Below are 12805 nucleotides of genomic sequence, written 5' to 3'. Positions count from 1 at the left end.
GAATAATCAGCCTTTAATAATAATCATAATAATCATAATAATAATCATAATAATAATGAGGAGGTGGGCATTTTAATTATCATGACCGGAGGATTTAAATGGTCTAAACAAGGTGATCGGTGTGATGAAGGACCGACTTGGAGAATTGTCTGCCGTGAGTAAACCTGCAAGAGTTGTTTTTGTTTGTTTTTTTTTAATCCGCAACCTGCATGCACCCGCTTCTCGAAATGTTTACACATGCTTTTTGACAACACTTTGTCCATTATTATTATTATTATTGTTATTATTATTAAAACAGAACAGGACAACCGGGGAGGAGGATGTTGTAATGTCGGTGGACCGAGATGGGTTCATGGAGGCCTTTTTCAGAAAGGTGAGTTCAGTGGGTGGCGCGTGGTGCGTTTCACGGCTCGGAAACAAAAGCTTCGGCTGCTGTAACCAATAGTGCGCTGGTCACAGCGATTGTTTGATTGTTTGTTACCTTTATTTGTTCAGGGAATCCCGTTGAGAACATAGTATTTCTAGAGCACAATACAACAACTCAAATTAAAAAATTGACCAAAGAAAAGTTCATCAAATTCCATGGCCCCGAGGTTTTGGCACTAAACAGACGGATCAAATAGTCAAACAAAGCAATGTCACTGATTTGATAGAAAACACACACATCCATCCAAGTGGAAATTTAAAATAAGATCTTTATTATGTTTAATGTCTTAGGTCGAGGAAGTGAGGGGACTTATTGACAAGATCTCCTACCAAGTGGAAGAGGTGAAAAAGATGCACAGCACCATCCTGTCTGCGCCCAATCCAGACGACGGTAAGTCACGCTGTTTAGAAACTTCCAAATTAGGGACAAAGAAAGATACTTATTGTGTCTTAAACTGTGTTCCTTTTATTGAGTCCATTATTGATCCCCACTTCCCCTGTTGCATTGTCATCCTTGTTATTAATAAATAGCACGTTTGGGAGGCAATACTATATGGAGAAAGCAGTGCTATTGCTCTGGTCCACACAGTCCATTCAAGGGGTGGTTCCTAAAAAGGTGCAGAGTAACATTTAGGGGACACTCCAGTGTACAACCTTACTTGGTAAATCTCTAAGTCTATTTGTTCAAATCTTTTTGGGGAAAATACATGTTATACCGACTGCAATGGCTACAATTTGAAATTTTCTGTTGCAATTGTGTAAGTCGCGGGAATTAAAATTATGATTATCGATATCATTACAGTCCATAAAGTACACGTCACAGGACATATTGGAAAATTAGTCATTGAGTCATCATCAATGCATCACATGGAAATGGTCACTATGAACCTTGGCTATATTGCTACAATGATGTTGCCAAGTTACAGCAGCAGTCTAATCCAATATTTACTATGAAAGCCCCAGCAACCCGTAGGACAACATTATTTCACGTCCACAATGGCCTTTGCCAGACACGTACAGTATTGTATTTACTTTCGCCTTTTCATTCAAGGAACAAAGGGGCGACTGGACACATTGACCAACGAAATCAAAGGGAATGCCAACGTTGTGCGGTCTAAACTCAAGAGTAAGTTCAGCACCAACACCCATCCCTCAGTAACCTGTGGTGTTAACGCCATGTTCATCAAATTATCAGAGAATCCCCAACACTAATCCATATATTTAGACGTTGGGTGAGATGTCGGGTATTGCTCTGTTTCTGACAAATACGATATTTATCTCCGTCGTTCCGAAGCCATGGAGCTCAGTTTACCCAAGGACGACGTCGCTAATAGAACCTCGGTCGACCTCCGGATCCAGAAAACGCAGGTCAGGAAACAAATTGGCGGTGCAGAGTTGTTTCCCTCAGCATGTTCATCTTCTCTGCAGGGCTTACATGATCTGTGCCCACGTTAGACTGGAGACCCGAAGAGGGAAATATTTAAATCAACGGTTTTGTTGGCTTTAATGTAGACTGAGAAGTACACACAATAATAATAATAATAATAATAACAACAACAACAATGATGCCAACAACCCATGTGTTTTTTCTCCCCTCATCCCCAGCACACAGTTCTATCCAGGAAGTTTGTGGAAGTTATGACTCAGTACAATGAGACTCAAGTGTCCTTTCGGGAAAGGAGCAAAGCCAGAATCCAGAGGCAGCTGGAGATCAGTGAGTAGTAACATGGCCATGTGGCCCTGACCCACATGGTCCCCGAGAGGGGAATACGGGTCTGTTGTTCTGTAACATGAACCTGCGTTTAATTTGAAACCCTTTTGAACAATGTCGTAATAGTAACTTTCCTCTGGGAAAAAAATAACTAAAGATGGCATTTATTATATTATAATGAAATATTACATGCTACTGAAATTCCTATGCTGGCGCAAGTGTGGCTTTTAGGAAGAACGATACATACATGGATCTAGTCTACAACTGTTTAGATCCTGTTTTTAGCTAGGAAATCTATTCAGTGCCTTTCATTGAAATTGAATTGTAATTTTCTTAATCTGGAAATGTTGTGGAACCGAACTAAGATATTGGATTGAAATGTGGACCGAACCCCTAAAAGCAGATCTGCGTGAATAAGAAATAAATATCCTGGAGCCCGGTCAGGACAGGAATCAGGAAACACACCACGCCTAAAAGGCTTCCTGGCAGTACCCCTGGACGCCGTTCCTCATAATAAATCCTCTTTAGCATCAAAGAGTCTCTTTCTTGATATTTTCTTTTGGAAAAAAAAACCCAAATATATATTAAAATAAACAAAAAGGAGCCAGCTGCTTCCATGCTGTCTTTTCTTTTTTTTCTTTTTCTCCTCCCCTGTTGTGATAAATCAGGAGACGTGATTTATATAATTAGAAGAATCTCAAGACATTCATTTGTTGTTGACCCTTTCAACCTCCAAAAATACAGCCACGAATATACATAACATTGTACAACAAGCGTGCTTCTTGTGTGCATGTGGGCAACATAACATTGCCATGCGACAAAAATAGTATTTGCCTCGACGGTCCCCATGGCCCGGCATTAATGAGAGCCCTGTACAACTCCACACTTCAGACGGAAGAGCTTGACACTGGAGATGCCTCTTAGTGTTTGCGTTGCCGTGGCGACGTGGCAGAGGGCCGCGGGCCGGAGTAACCCTCGTTCACCCCTGTCTCCAATGATGCCCCGTGGCCGTAAACATCTGCCGCGGCTCGTCCACCTCGGGGCAGTAATTGCCCTCGGTCGGTTTCCTCACGCGCTGTCGGTGGTTATCGACAACAGGTGGGAAAGTTCAGTCGTGTTTGCCGGCGTAGGTAGCTTGTCCCCGAGGGAAAAGCCGTGGCAGCCGTGTGTGTGTGCGCCCGCGTGTGTGTATGTGTTCACTACATGGGCACCTGCACAGCGACTCCTTCCTCCAGGGAGTGTGTGGAATGGCAAGTGGGACAACTACAGGAAAGGAGAGTCTTCTGTTTATAGCGTTTCACCCAGCTGTTTCTCGGTGAGGGGCGGTGGGAAGGGGATTATTCCTCTATTCAGTGGGGCTAATGTTGTCTTCTTAGTCCATAAACACACCCCATATATCCTCAAAGTCTTACTCACAAATCCCAGTTGTGTGGACAAAATACTAATTTTACAGGAGATTCATCATTAGTCAGTAATATAAAACAATTCTCACACCAGCACAGGGGTGTCTTTTTTTAGGGCTTCAACATGTAATGTACTGTATATTGTATTATATATTTTAGAAGGTACATGTTGATTGCATAGTAATAATAATAATAATAAAACATATATATTTGTTTTGACAGTTTATACCATAGCCTGATACTGGATTCTGATTGGCTGGGGGGGGATGCCTTTTATTTTTGGCTTAAAGGATAATCTTTTAAGAAGTTCTGATTTGCTGTCCTATCGCACTGTGGCACACATTAATATGTCATGGCCTCAAGCCTATATGGAAAATAACAACTTTGCATAGCATAGGAAGTAGCTGGAGAAGAAGGAAGAATTTAAACCTGGAAAATGAATGGAATGAAAATATAATTTTTTTCCCTATTCATTTGGTATAAAATTATTCCATAGCTTGTAAACTAATGGCATATTTATTTGCAAAATAATAATGGCATGGAATAATTGGAATAAAATGATTAAAATTGGTGAACAAACTCTTTTACAATATAAAAACGCTACCAATGTTTTATGTTACAAGCCTCAGGAAATCAGTCAAAATGTACTGTTTGTTAAAATCCAGCCTGTTAAAGGAAAAAAAAAAATCTGTGCTTATAATGTAGGTGTCCAGTTGGTGCTGGTGGCTTATATAGTCTATTAAATTCATAAGCTCTTCAGTGCCACTCGTGTTGACGGAGAAATGAGCCCCTGCTGCAGAGAGAGACTGTCCAACGATGACTACAGGCATTGTGTCAGACTTTGGTACAGCGGGAGTTTGAGTCAGCCACCTACGCTGGCTGAGTCACGACTTTGCGGAAAACACAACCAAACTGTGGTCAATTATGTGAAATTGGGCAGGGACAGGAGCAACAATGAGCATCCACTCCGCCAGCTCTGCTCACTGGCTGCCATTAGCAGCTGGAAACACTATAAATTAAATGTAAGCTCAGATGGCCCCTGTGCTCCCAGGAGTCTCCCTGTAGCTGTTCCTCCCACTGACCTCAGCAAAACGTCAGTGGGAGGCAGAAGGATAACAGTGGCAAATATTGGGACGTTAAAGATAGGCCACCCCCCTGCGGCCAATAAATGGAAATATTGTTGGAAATTGGCAAGTCTTTCCTTTCATACAGCGAGTGCCCTGCTGCAGAAAATGTCCAACACCATAAAATGTTAAACCCAAAGCAGCTGTTTTCAGCCTTTGCATCGTCCATTAATTTAGGATAATGTACACCGACATATTCTCCCGTAGATATGTCAGTGTCTGCAGCAGCTGCACCAACATGTGCTGGATGCCAGACATGTCATAATATCATTCTTCTTCTTGTGTGCTTGTGGTTTCCTGGGTTAGAATTAACAATGATTTAACTCTCGTTTGTCGCCGGAAACTTAACCGCACGTCACGTGTCATTTCAGCCGGAAGAGTCACCACGAACGAGGAGCTGGAGGAAATGCTGGAATGTGGAAATCCGTCGATCTTCACATCCGATGTGAGTTCATGCTTGTTCTCCGCCTTCCATCGGGGCTCATTAGTCCATTAGGTTACATAATATTACCATCTGGTGGACAGAGGTGAGCGAACGGCCTCTGACGCCTCTACGCGGACGGCGGGTCGTCATAATCTCTCTTGTTTACCCCCTCCGTCATCAGATCATTTCAGATTCTCAGATCACGCGACAGGCCTTGAGCGAGATCGAGTCACGGCACCAAGACATCATTCGTCTGGAGTCCAGCATCAGAGAGCTCCATGCCATGTTTATGGACATGGCCGTGCTGGTCGAGACTCAGGTAGCTGCTAATTGTAATGAAAAAAGCCTAAGGTCTCGTCTCTCATTGAGTGACATGGATCATCTCCTGTCTTGACCGGTACCCTTGTTCTGTTATTTCCGCTGTCCCCCGGAAACCAATTCCTCAGCCCTCTTTTCAATATTCCTGAAATAAAGGCATTATGACTCTTGATTGACAGGGGGATATGGTCAACAACATCGAGAAGAATGTCTTCAATGCAGCCGAATACATCGGCCGTGCAAAGGAGGAGACCAAAAAAGCAGTGAGATACCAGAAGAAGTCCCGCAGGGTATGTGTTCTCTCCTGACCAGCGGGACCACCGAATCCACATTGACTCGCCCAATAGTGTCTCAATCCCAGCAGCTAATGCGCTCTCTCCGCGCGTCATAAATTGCAGCCTTTAAAGGCAATGTTGAGCTTTTGTAGCACATTTGACCGTCTATTTTCCTCCCCGTAATGTAAGTCTTGGACTCCAGAGCGGAGATTCTCCCCTTTCCGTTACCCTAATGTCCCGCGGAGTCCAAATGTTTTGCAAAATGTGCATAACGCCTGTACGTGCAAGTCGATCGTCGAGGTGAGTTTCGTTCAACGGCAAACCTGACAAACTTTCTCTTTGCTCGGCAGAAATACACTATCCTTGCCTTTGCTCTGTTGATCCTGATTGCTGTCATTGCACTTGTTGTTGGCCTGTCTGTCGGACTAACCAAGCCCCCTGCGTGAGGGCCGCTCCGATCCCCTTCCAGAGGTAAACAACCCCGTTCCATCGAGCGTTCACTCATTCATTTAACCTACGCTAGAGACACGCGGGGCGGGGCTGGGGAAATCACTGATGGACTGTTCCTTTCGGACTTTTTTCCCCCATCTCCAGAAAATTCTCTACCTCATGGTGCGTGGGGTGGAAAGATTCCTCCTTTTTATTCGTCACATTAGCCGGAATCTTTTGAGCGGTGGCCCGTGTGGCTGGGGACCACGGGGACCTCGGCCGCACCCGAGCAGCGCCGGCACGGGGGAAACCAACTACCGTTCGACAAGCAATAGCCTGAAGATGGGGAACGCTGCTAAAATTTGACAAGAACGGGTCCGACCGACACGACCATTTTCCTGGCTTTCTACCACAGACTTTGTGATGCACTGTTTCACCAGACAGCCTCTCAGACATATAATTTGGTGTACATTCCGTTATTGCCGTTGTTTATTTATGCTGCGAAGTCGCCGAAACATATTTTTCCTGGCGCAAGGTTTGTTCACAACCTGTGAATGTTTTTTTTAACGTCGCCATAATCGGCTAAGTAAATAAAAATCAACTGTCTGATTTGTGTTGAACTGACATTTTAAGTATGTTCTGCTGCAGATTTTTTTTTTTTCCCCACAAAATTGACGTAATTTTACAAGAAAAACTAACAAAAACTAGACGGGAAATTGTCCACGCCCTTGGCGCAATAGATTTAAGTGAACGTGTCAAACTCCTGGGAAAATTATTGATCGGTCAAATGCGATGTTATAATTGGGTGGAATACCCCAACATCAAGAAGTAATTCACAAGTAATATATGTTGGATTAGATTTTTATTCTTACATTTGAGAACCCAGAGGGCCTTTTTTTTTTTTTCTAATATAAACATTGCAACCTTTCCTTGTTTTACTAACCTTAAAGTGGTAATCCATAAGATCGTCCGTGTTGGGTGGACTATACTACAATTCCCAGAATTCCTTTGGAAACTGCAACATTTGTTTTCAACTTCCAAGTTTACCAATTTCTTCTCATTATTTTTCTTACTTTATTTTTTATATTATTTTTTTGTGAACGTTCATCCATATCGACGGCAACTAACCACACCTAACGACGCTGCTTTATCAAATTCACCTTGGTTGCCTTTGAGTTCATTCACCTGCCCCATCTTTGCAGTCTTGCCGGGAAAGGCGGACCCAGCCACCAACAGCGGAGGCGGCATATAGAGGAGGACATGCATAACCTAAATACATTGAATGGCTGTTTCTCATAAAGTGGCAGCTAAAGAAAAATGTGATTTCTTTGACAAAATAATCTGATGGATTTCTACTTTAACTATATATGGAGACTAGTTGTTATTGGTGAAAAATGGATGGCTGTACATTAGAGCTTCGGTGCCGTGTCTCAAGTTCACACAATGCATGTTTTTTGTTATGCATCTTGGGTCTTTTTTCCTGTTTACAAAGTTATATCCTACTGTATTTTGTGTCAAAGTAGAATAATATGTACGGTGTAAGGAAAAAATAAACAATCAGATCTCTCACAATTTCCTCAGTTCATTTTCATATTACTTCATGAAATCGCCTCTTGGACATCCATCGTGTCCCACTGGTCTGAGGATTGTTTTGGGGGGAAAACAGCGAGACGGGGCGGAGCGCTTGACCAAACAACATCAGTGAAGAAAGTGGAAGCGCTTGCCCAGAGGCCTTGCTCTTTCGGGGGAATCGGGATTCAGAAAAAAAAAAGTTCCCAGGTGCGTTTACGGCAAAATGCCAGTGAACAATCGCCACAGTTTACACTATGGGATGGTGAACAGGTGACAGGACGGGGCAGCGCTCCTAAATGTCACTTCCCATCCCATCACACACACTGATTTGACGTGGGATGACAGATTTGAATGGTGTAATTAATGGCTTTGTTTGGATTAACTGTCCCCCTCTTCTTTATTTTTCCTTGTTGGAAGTGATTGGAAAGCTTGAAGCGTCAAACCAAACAAGGGGAAGAACCTCGGATCTGTTTACATACAAATGAATATCTACGAGCCAAAAAAACGAGCCTTGTGGAATGGAAAACAGAATGTCAAAGTACATTTCAGGTCACTCCCCGGTCTTCCCCCGGTTTATCACATACATACTGTATGCATTTATTGAGCAGCACCTCAAAGTACCTCGCTCGCTGTATTTCACAAAATTTTTCGAGTATCTGTACTTAAGTACATCCATTTCAAACTTTGGACTTTTAAGCACCACCTTTTAAAGCAGATAGCTACACTTTATCCTGCTCCACATGCCGAACACAGCGGCCTTGGCTTAACTTTTATATTTCATATTATCTTACATGATATATTCAAGAGGTATTCATATTTATGTTATATCTATACACACACACACACACACACACACACACACATATATATGCTGTATACACACACACACACACACGCGCATATATATATATATATATATATATATATATATATATATATATATATATATATATATAAAACTTATTTTAGGGCACTGGGTCAGACAAGTACTTTTACATATTAATAGTTTTGGTACATTTAAGAGGGAGTACTTATATGGAAATGTCAGTGTGGTACTTTCACATTGACTGGATCAACGAGATTAAACGACGGAGACGGTGGCAAACAGACCCCAAAACTTAATCTGAGCAATTTTCTCAACATAATAGACAACACAGATGAATTTCAAGCCGACCGTACCTTCCTTGGTTGGGCTGGATGTGAGTGGACAGCTGAGTGGGCAACATGATATTTATTGTGTCTGAGGCAGGCAAGATGCCATGCACAAAAATAACCCTATTTCTACTGCTAGATAAATTTGAAGGCCGACATGATGCACAAGTTACATCATCCTCCTCATCATCATCGGTACAAAGAGGAGAGGAGAGGAGTGGAGCGACCAGGACGCCAGCGTGGAGGAACAAGAAGCAGGGAAGACCTCCTCGGGTAAGGAACACTGGTGCTTTGGATCTTTACTGTACGCCCTCTTGATTTGAGAGGTCTTCTCATTCAGTTTTTGTATCGGCCAGGGGTAGCACGGCACTAGAATTGAACGGGTTCGTTAAACAACACACCAGAGAAAATTGGATTCAACACTTAAACCACTGGTTCAGATTGGTAGACATGCTTGGGCTAACGAAGCCTATACAGCATTAGCGTTAGCATTATTAGCAACATTAGGCTAATGTTGAAGTCACTCATTATTTTATTTAATTGTTTTATTTATTTATTTATTTTATTTATATATAATTTGGACACTCACTCACTCACACACGCACACACACACACACACACACATATATATATCCTTATCCTTGTGCACCTGTCTTCAATTAGCTATTTGCCAAACACTGGGGTGTAGTATAGAGAAAGTAAAGTTTGTCTCCATTTTAGCCCTTGTGTGGTATAGATAACGCCACAAAAGGCTCAAGAGCTATTCAGAAAAAATCAGGATATACTTTTTAAGATGACCTAAAAAAAAAAAAAAAAAGTTTGGGATGAATCTAAAACTACTGTAACACGGATGATAGGCTGATTAAGTGTAGTTTTCCCTCTCATGCAGAACATAACACAGCTGCTCTTCCTGTGCAGTTCAACTACATGTCCGTTGCAATGTCTCTTTATTATGGGATATAGGCATACAGTATGCGTACAACTATGGAGTTAGGACAAGGGATTTTCCCATATTTACATCACCACTCTGCTCCATTGTTTAATTTGTACATTTTCCATAAAGCACCGGAGGAAATGTAAGTATTTGTCAAATAGAACTGCCTCTGTATTATTTCCCTCCCTAAAAAAAAAAGGGAAAAAAAGCACTTTGGTATAATCCTTTCGTCCTTTTTTATTTTAATAACCAATAATCTGCTGTCGGATGGCTTTATATTTTTAGGTATTTTTACATTGCAGGAGTGACATCTCTGCTCTGTCCGTGTACCGACAGTAATCCCACATTCATTATTATGTAACTTCACCGAAAACAGATATTAATAATCTCAACATGCTGGCGTTATGACATCATCTGTCTCTGCTGACCATGAGTGCCGATGGGGGAAGCGTGCAACCTGCATTATCATGGTAGGTCTTTTATTTTTATTTTTTCATGTGCACAGAAGAGCGCTGTCGGAGGTCCATCGCTGAGATTTGACGCTGCTCCAGCATGACATTACATCTGCGGGGTCTTTCTTCCTTCCGCGCCAGGGCACGATGGGCTGTCAGAAGGCTTGCGAGGTGGAGAAACTCCTCAGACAGTCTCAGAGGGAGCTGCTGTGGAGCCAAACAAACCGGTCCGCCATAACTCAGAGGAGTGGCCGGATGAGGGACCGGAATAAGGTGAGCGTGTCTTTGTTTACCCCCGTCCCACCCCCAACTTCACCCGACCACCGCCACCGCTCCGTCCCTCGGTTCCCCCGCCCGCCTCGGTCAGGAGGTCCTGTGCGACTTTCGATGAACAAGCTCCAGCCAAGCGTCCAGCCATGTCTGGACTTAAGCAGGATCAGCCTTTCGCTGTTGCCTGGAACCCTGATCTGACCTCATCCCCGCACCCCCCGCCGCCCTCGCTCCCTTCCAGCTATCAGGGCTTGTGACAGTCAGAGGCCATATGTGACTTTCAGCAGTCACATGATGAATTTCTTTTATTCCTTGGTCATTGTGAAGCGTTGTGGCTATGTGGTGCTATTGGTGGTCTAAAGGGTTTATTCAACGTGAAATTATGTAACATCTTGCCTGTTCCCTCAAATGTGTACACCTAATCGACCGGTTGTCAGTATGTATTGAATGTCATCTTATTTGAGTCTTGGACCACAAGCGGGCATCAATGCTGTAATAAAAAGACGAGTGCAGTGAAATAAGACTCATGACATGCAGCCACATGTGGTTGATATCCATCCAAACATATACACTGTTGACAAACCAAATATGAATTTACAATGGAATAGAGGTTTTATATAGCCTTTATTCAAATTTACAGATGACTAATGTATAGTCATACATTTGTAAATCCAAGTGTCTATGAACAGAAGAAACATAAGGTCACTTCACCGACTTATTGTAAATGCAGTTTCCCACCCTGTTGTTCATTTACCAGCAAACTAACGGCTGCATGACATGCTGGACTGTTTAAGAATTTACAGTAAATAGGCAAAATGTAACCTCATCAGGAGGCTCGGACCACAATCTTTAATAGGGCTGTACCCGACTCAGAATTTTGTCAGTCGAATCGGATTTGGCTGTTCAGTACGAATATTCAACTATTCGTTTTCAGAATTTCCTGTGAAGACGGCATCATTTCCGAAATTAATTCCCGTTTTCCGAGTTCCCATGAACGCAGCTTTGAACGCGCTTTCAACCGGAGAGCGTATGACGTTAAATTTATCTCAAAACCCGAGAGCGCATAGAACGGTATCCGCGAGCGGAAAACCATCCTCCCTGAGTGCATTTCTGCTCCACGTGCACTAATGCGGTCCTGTGAGCATGTGGCTATGACAAGCCTGAGCTCGTGACTGCCAAATGCCTCGCAATTGCTCAACACTCGCTTCTTCGTCAAGTTGACTTTTAAGACGTTGGGCTGGGGACCGAATAGACAGTCTCCGCTCCTTTGATTGGTCACTTTGAATACTGACCATGACCTTTGATTGGATGTTTGGTGTGATCGCTGACACAGTCGAAGACAGGCAGCTCCCTGAGAGAGCAACTAAACAACTAAACTACATGGATCATACAGTATTTGCCACTGCTGTCGACACAAATGCCGAATTTACATTTTGGTTATATACACGACACAATTTACTTGTGTTAAGGGCATTGCAGAGGTGGCTATTCCTCACTTTACCTCTTTTTTTTCTTCTTGATGATTCCTCTGCAAAAAAAGGGGTCAGAGACAGACTGGACATTGTGGGCTTTGGAAGTGAACAATCAAAGGAGGGGAAACATCAAACACTGTCTGTTCCGTCCTCGCCTCCAAAGTCTCAAATATCTACTTGATGATCTATTGATTGTTGAGCAATTGGGAGCTCGTTGAGCAATTGCATAGGGAGGGTCGAGCTCACGCTCGTCATAGTCCTGTGCTCGCGGGACTGTAATTGTGCACACAAAGTAAAAATGCATTTGCATAGGATAGTTTTCCGCTTGCGGATACTTTTCTGTGCGACTAATTTAATGCCATAGCCATGTCTTCGTCTTCTAACATAATTTCAGGGAATGAGTCTACTAAATAATAGATTGCGGATGCCGTTGTTCTCTTGGATGGATTAAAAAAATAAATAAAAATAAGTTAAAATTAGTCGCCACACCCGCCCCCCTTACCCCATAAAAACCTCTTTGGATCTGGACAACAAAAAAACCCAAAACTGCTCGACTTGAAGAATCTCAGTCGACTGAGTGTTCAATGGAGGATTTGACTCATGGGCTTTTAGGGGGAAGCCCTAATCTTTAGTATAGCACATTGTTCCAAAAAGGCTTCGGCTTCTCAAGGTTTTCTTTTGCGTACTTTAGATTAAATTCTTGTTGAGGTCATAGGAAAGGCTTCCTTCTGGCAACTTCGCCATGGCTATCTCTGGCTTTCTGTTGGCTGAAGTGCTTGTTGCCCTGTGAACAACTTTGTCTACTACTGTTTTCTGCAGCTCATTTGCAGTGATCTGTGGGTT

At 42.8% G+C, this 12805-nt stretch overlaps 2 protein-coding genes across 2 annotated transcripts in view; both read left to right on the top strand.

Annotated features, from left to right (window-relative positions):
• The first annotated feature begins 100 nt into the window (after positions 1 to 100).
• Positions 101 to 7544, top strand: stx2b (syntaxin 2b). The gene is made up of 11 exons (XM_080003661.1): positions 101 to 154; positions 299 to 373; positions 718 to 817; positions 1478 to 1552; positions 1721 to 1794; positions 2032 to 2140; positions 5036 to 5109; positions 5270 to 5407; positions 5586 to 5696; positions 6032 to 6152; positions 6276 to 7544. The coding sequence occupies exons 1-10, from the start codon at positions 125 to 127 to the stop codon at positions 6125 to 6127; spliced, it is 882 nt and encodes a 293-aa protein (XP_079859787.1). The 5' UTR covers positions 101 to 124; the 3' UTR covers positions 6128 to 6152; positions 6276 to 7544.
• Positions 7545 to 9048: 1504 nt separating this feature from the next.
• rimbp2b (RIMS binding protein 2b) overlaps positions 9049 to 12805 on the top strand; it is a 100683-nt gene continuing 96926 nt past the window's right edge. Inside the window, exons 1-3 of the mRNA XM_080004113.1 lie at positions 9049 to 9107; positions 10145 to 10238; positions 10362 to 10493. Of these exons, the coding sequence (XP_079860239.1) occupies positions 10173 to 10238; positions 10362 to 10493 (198 nt within the window). The 5' untranslated portion in view covers positions 9049 to 9107; positions 10145 to 10172. The remainder of the gene's footprint in view (positions 9108 to 10144; positions 10239 to 10361; positions 10494 to 12805) is intronic.

This window comes from Zeus faber (assembly GCF_960531495.2).
Source record: "Zeus faber genome assembly, chromosome: 7".
Classification (NCBI taxonomy): domain Eukaryota; kingdom Metazoa; phylum Chordata; class Actinopteri; order Zeiformes; family Zeidae; genus Zeus; species Zeus faber.
Note: the sequence above shows the minus strand (reverse complement) of the source record. Positions and strands in the feature narration are given on the sequence as shown.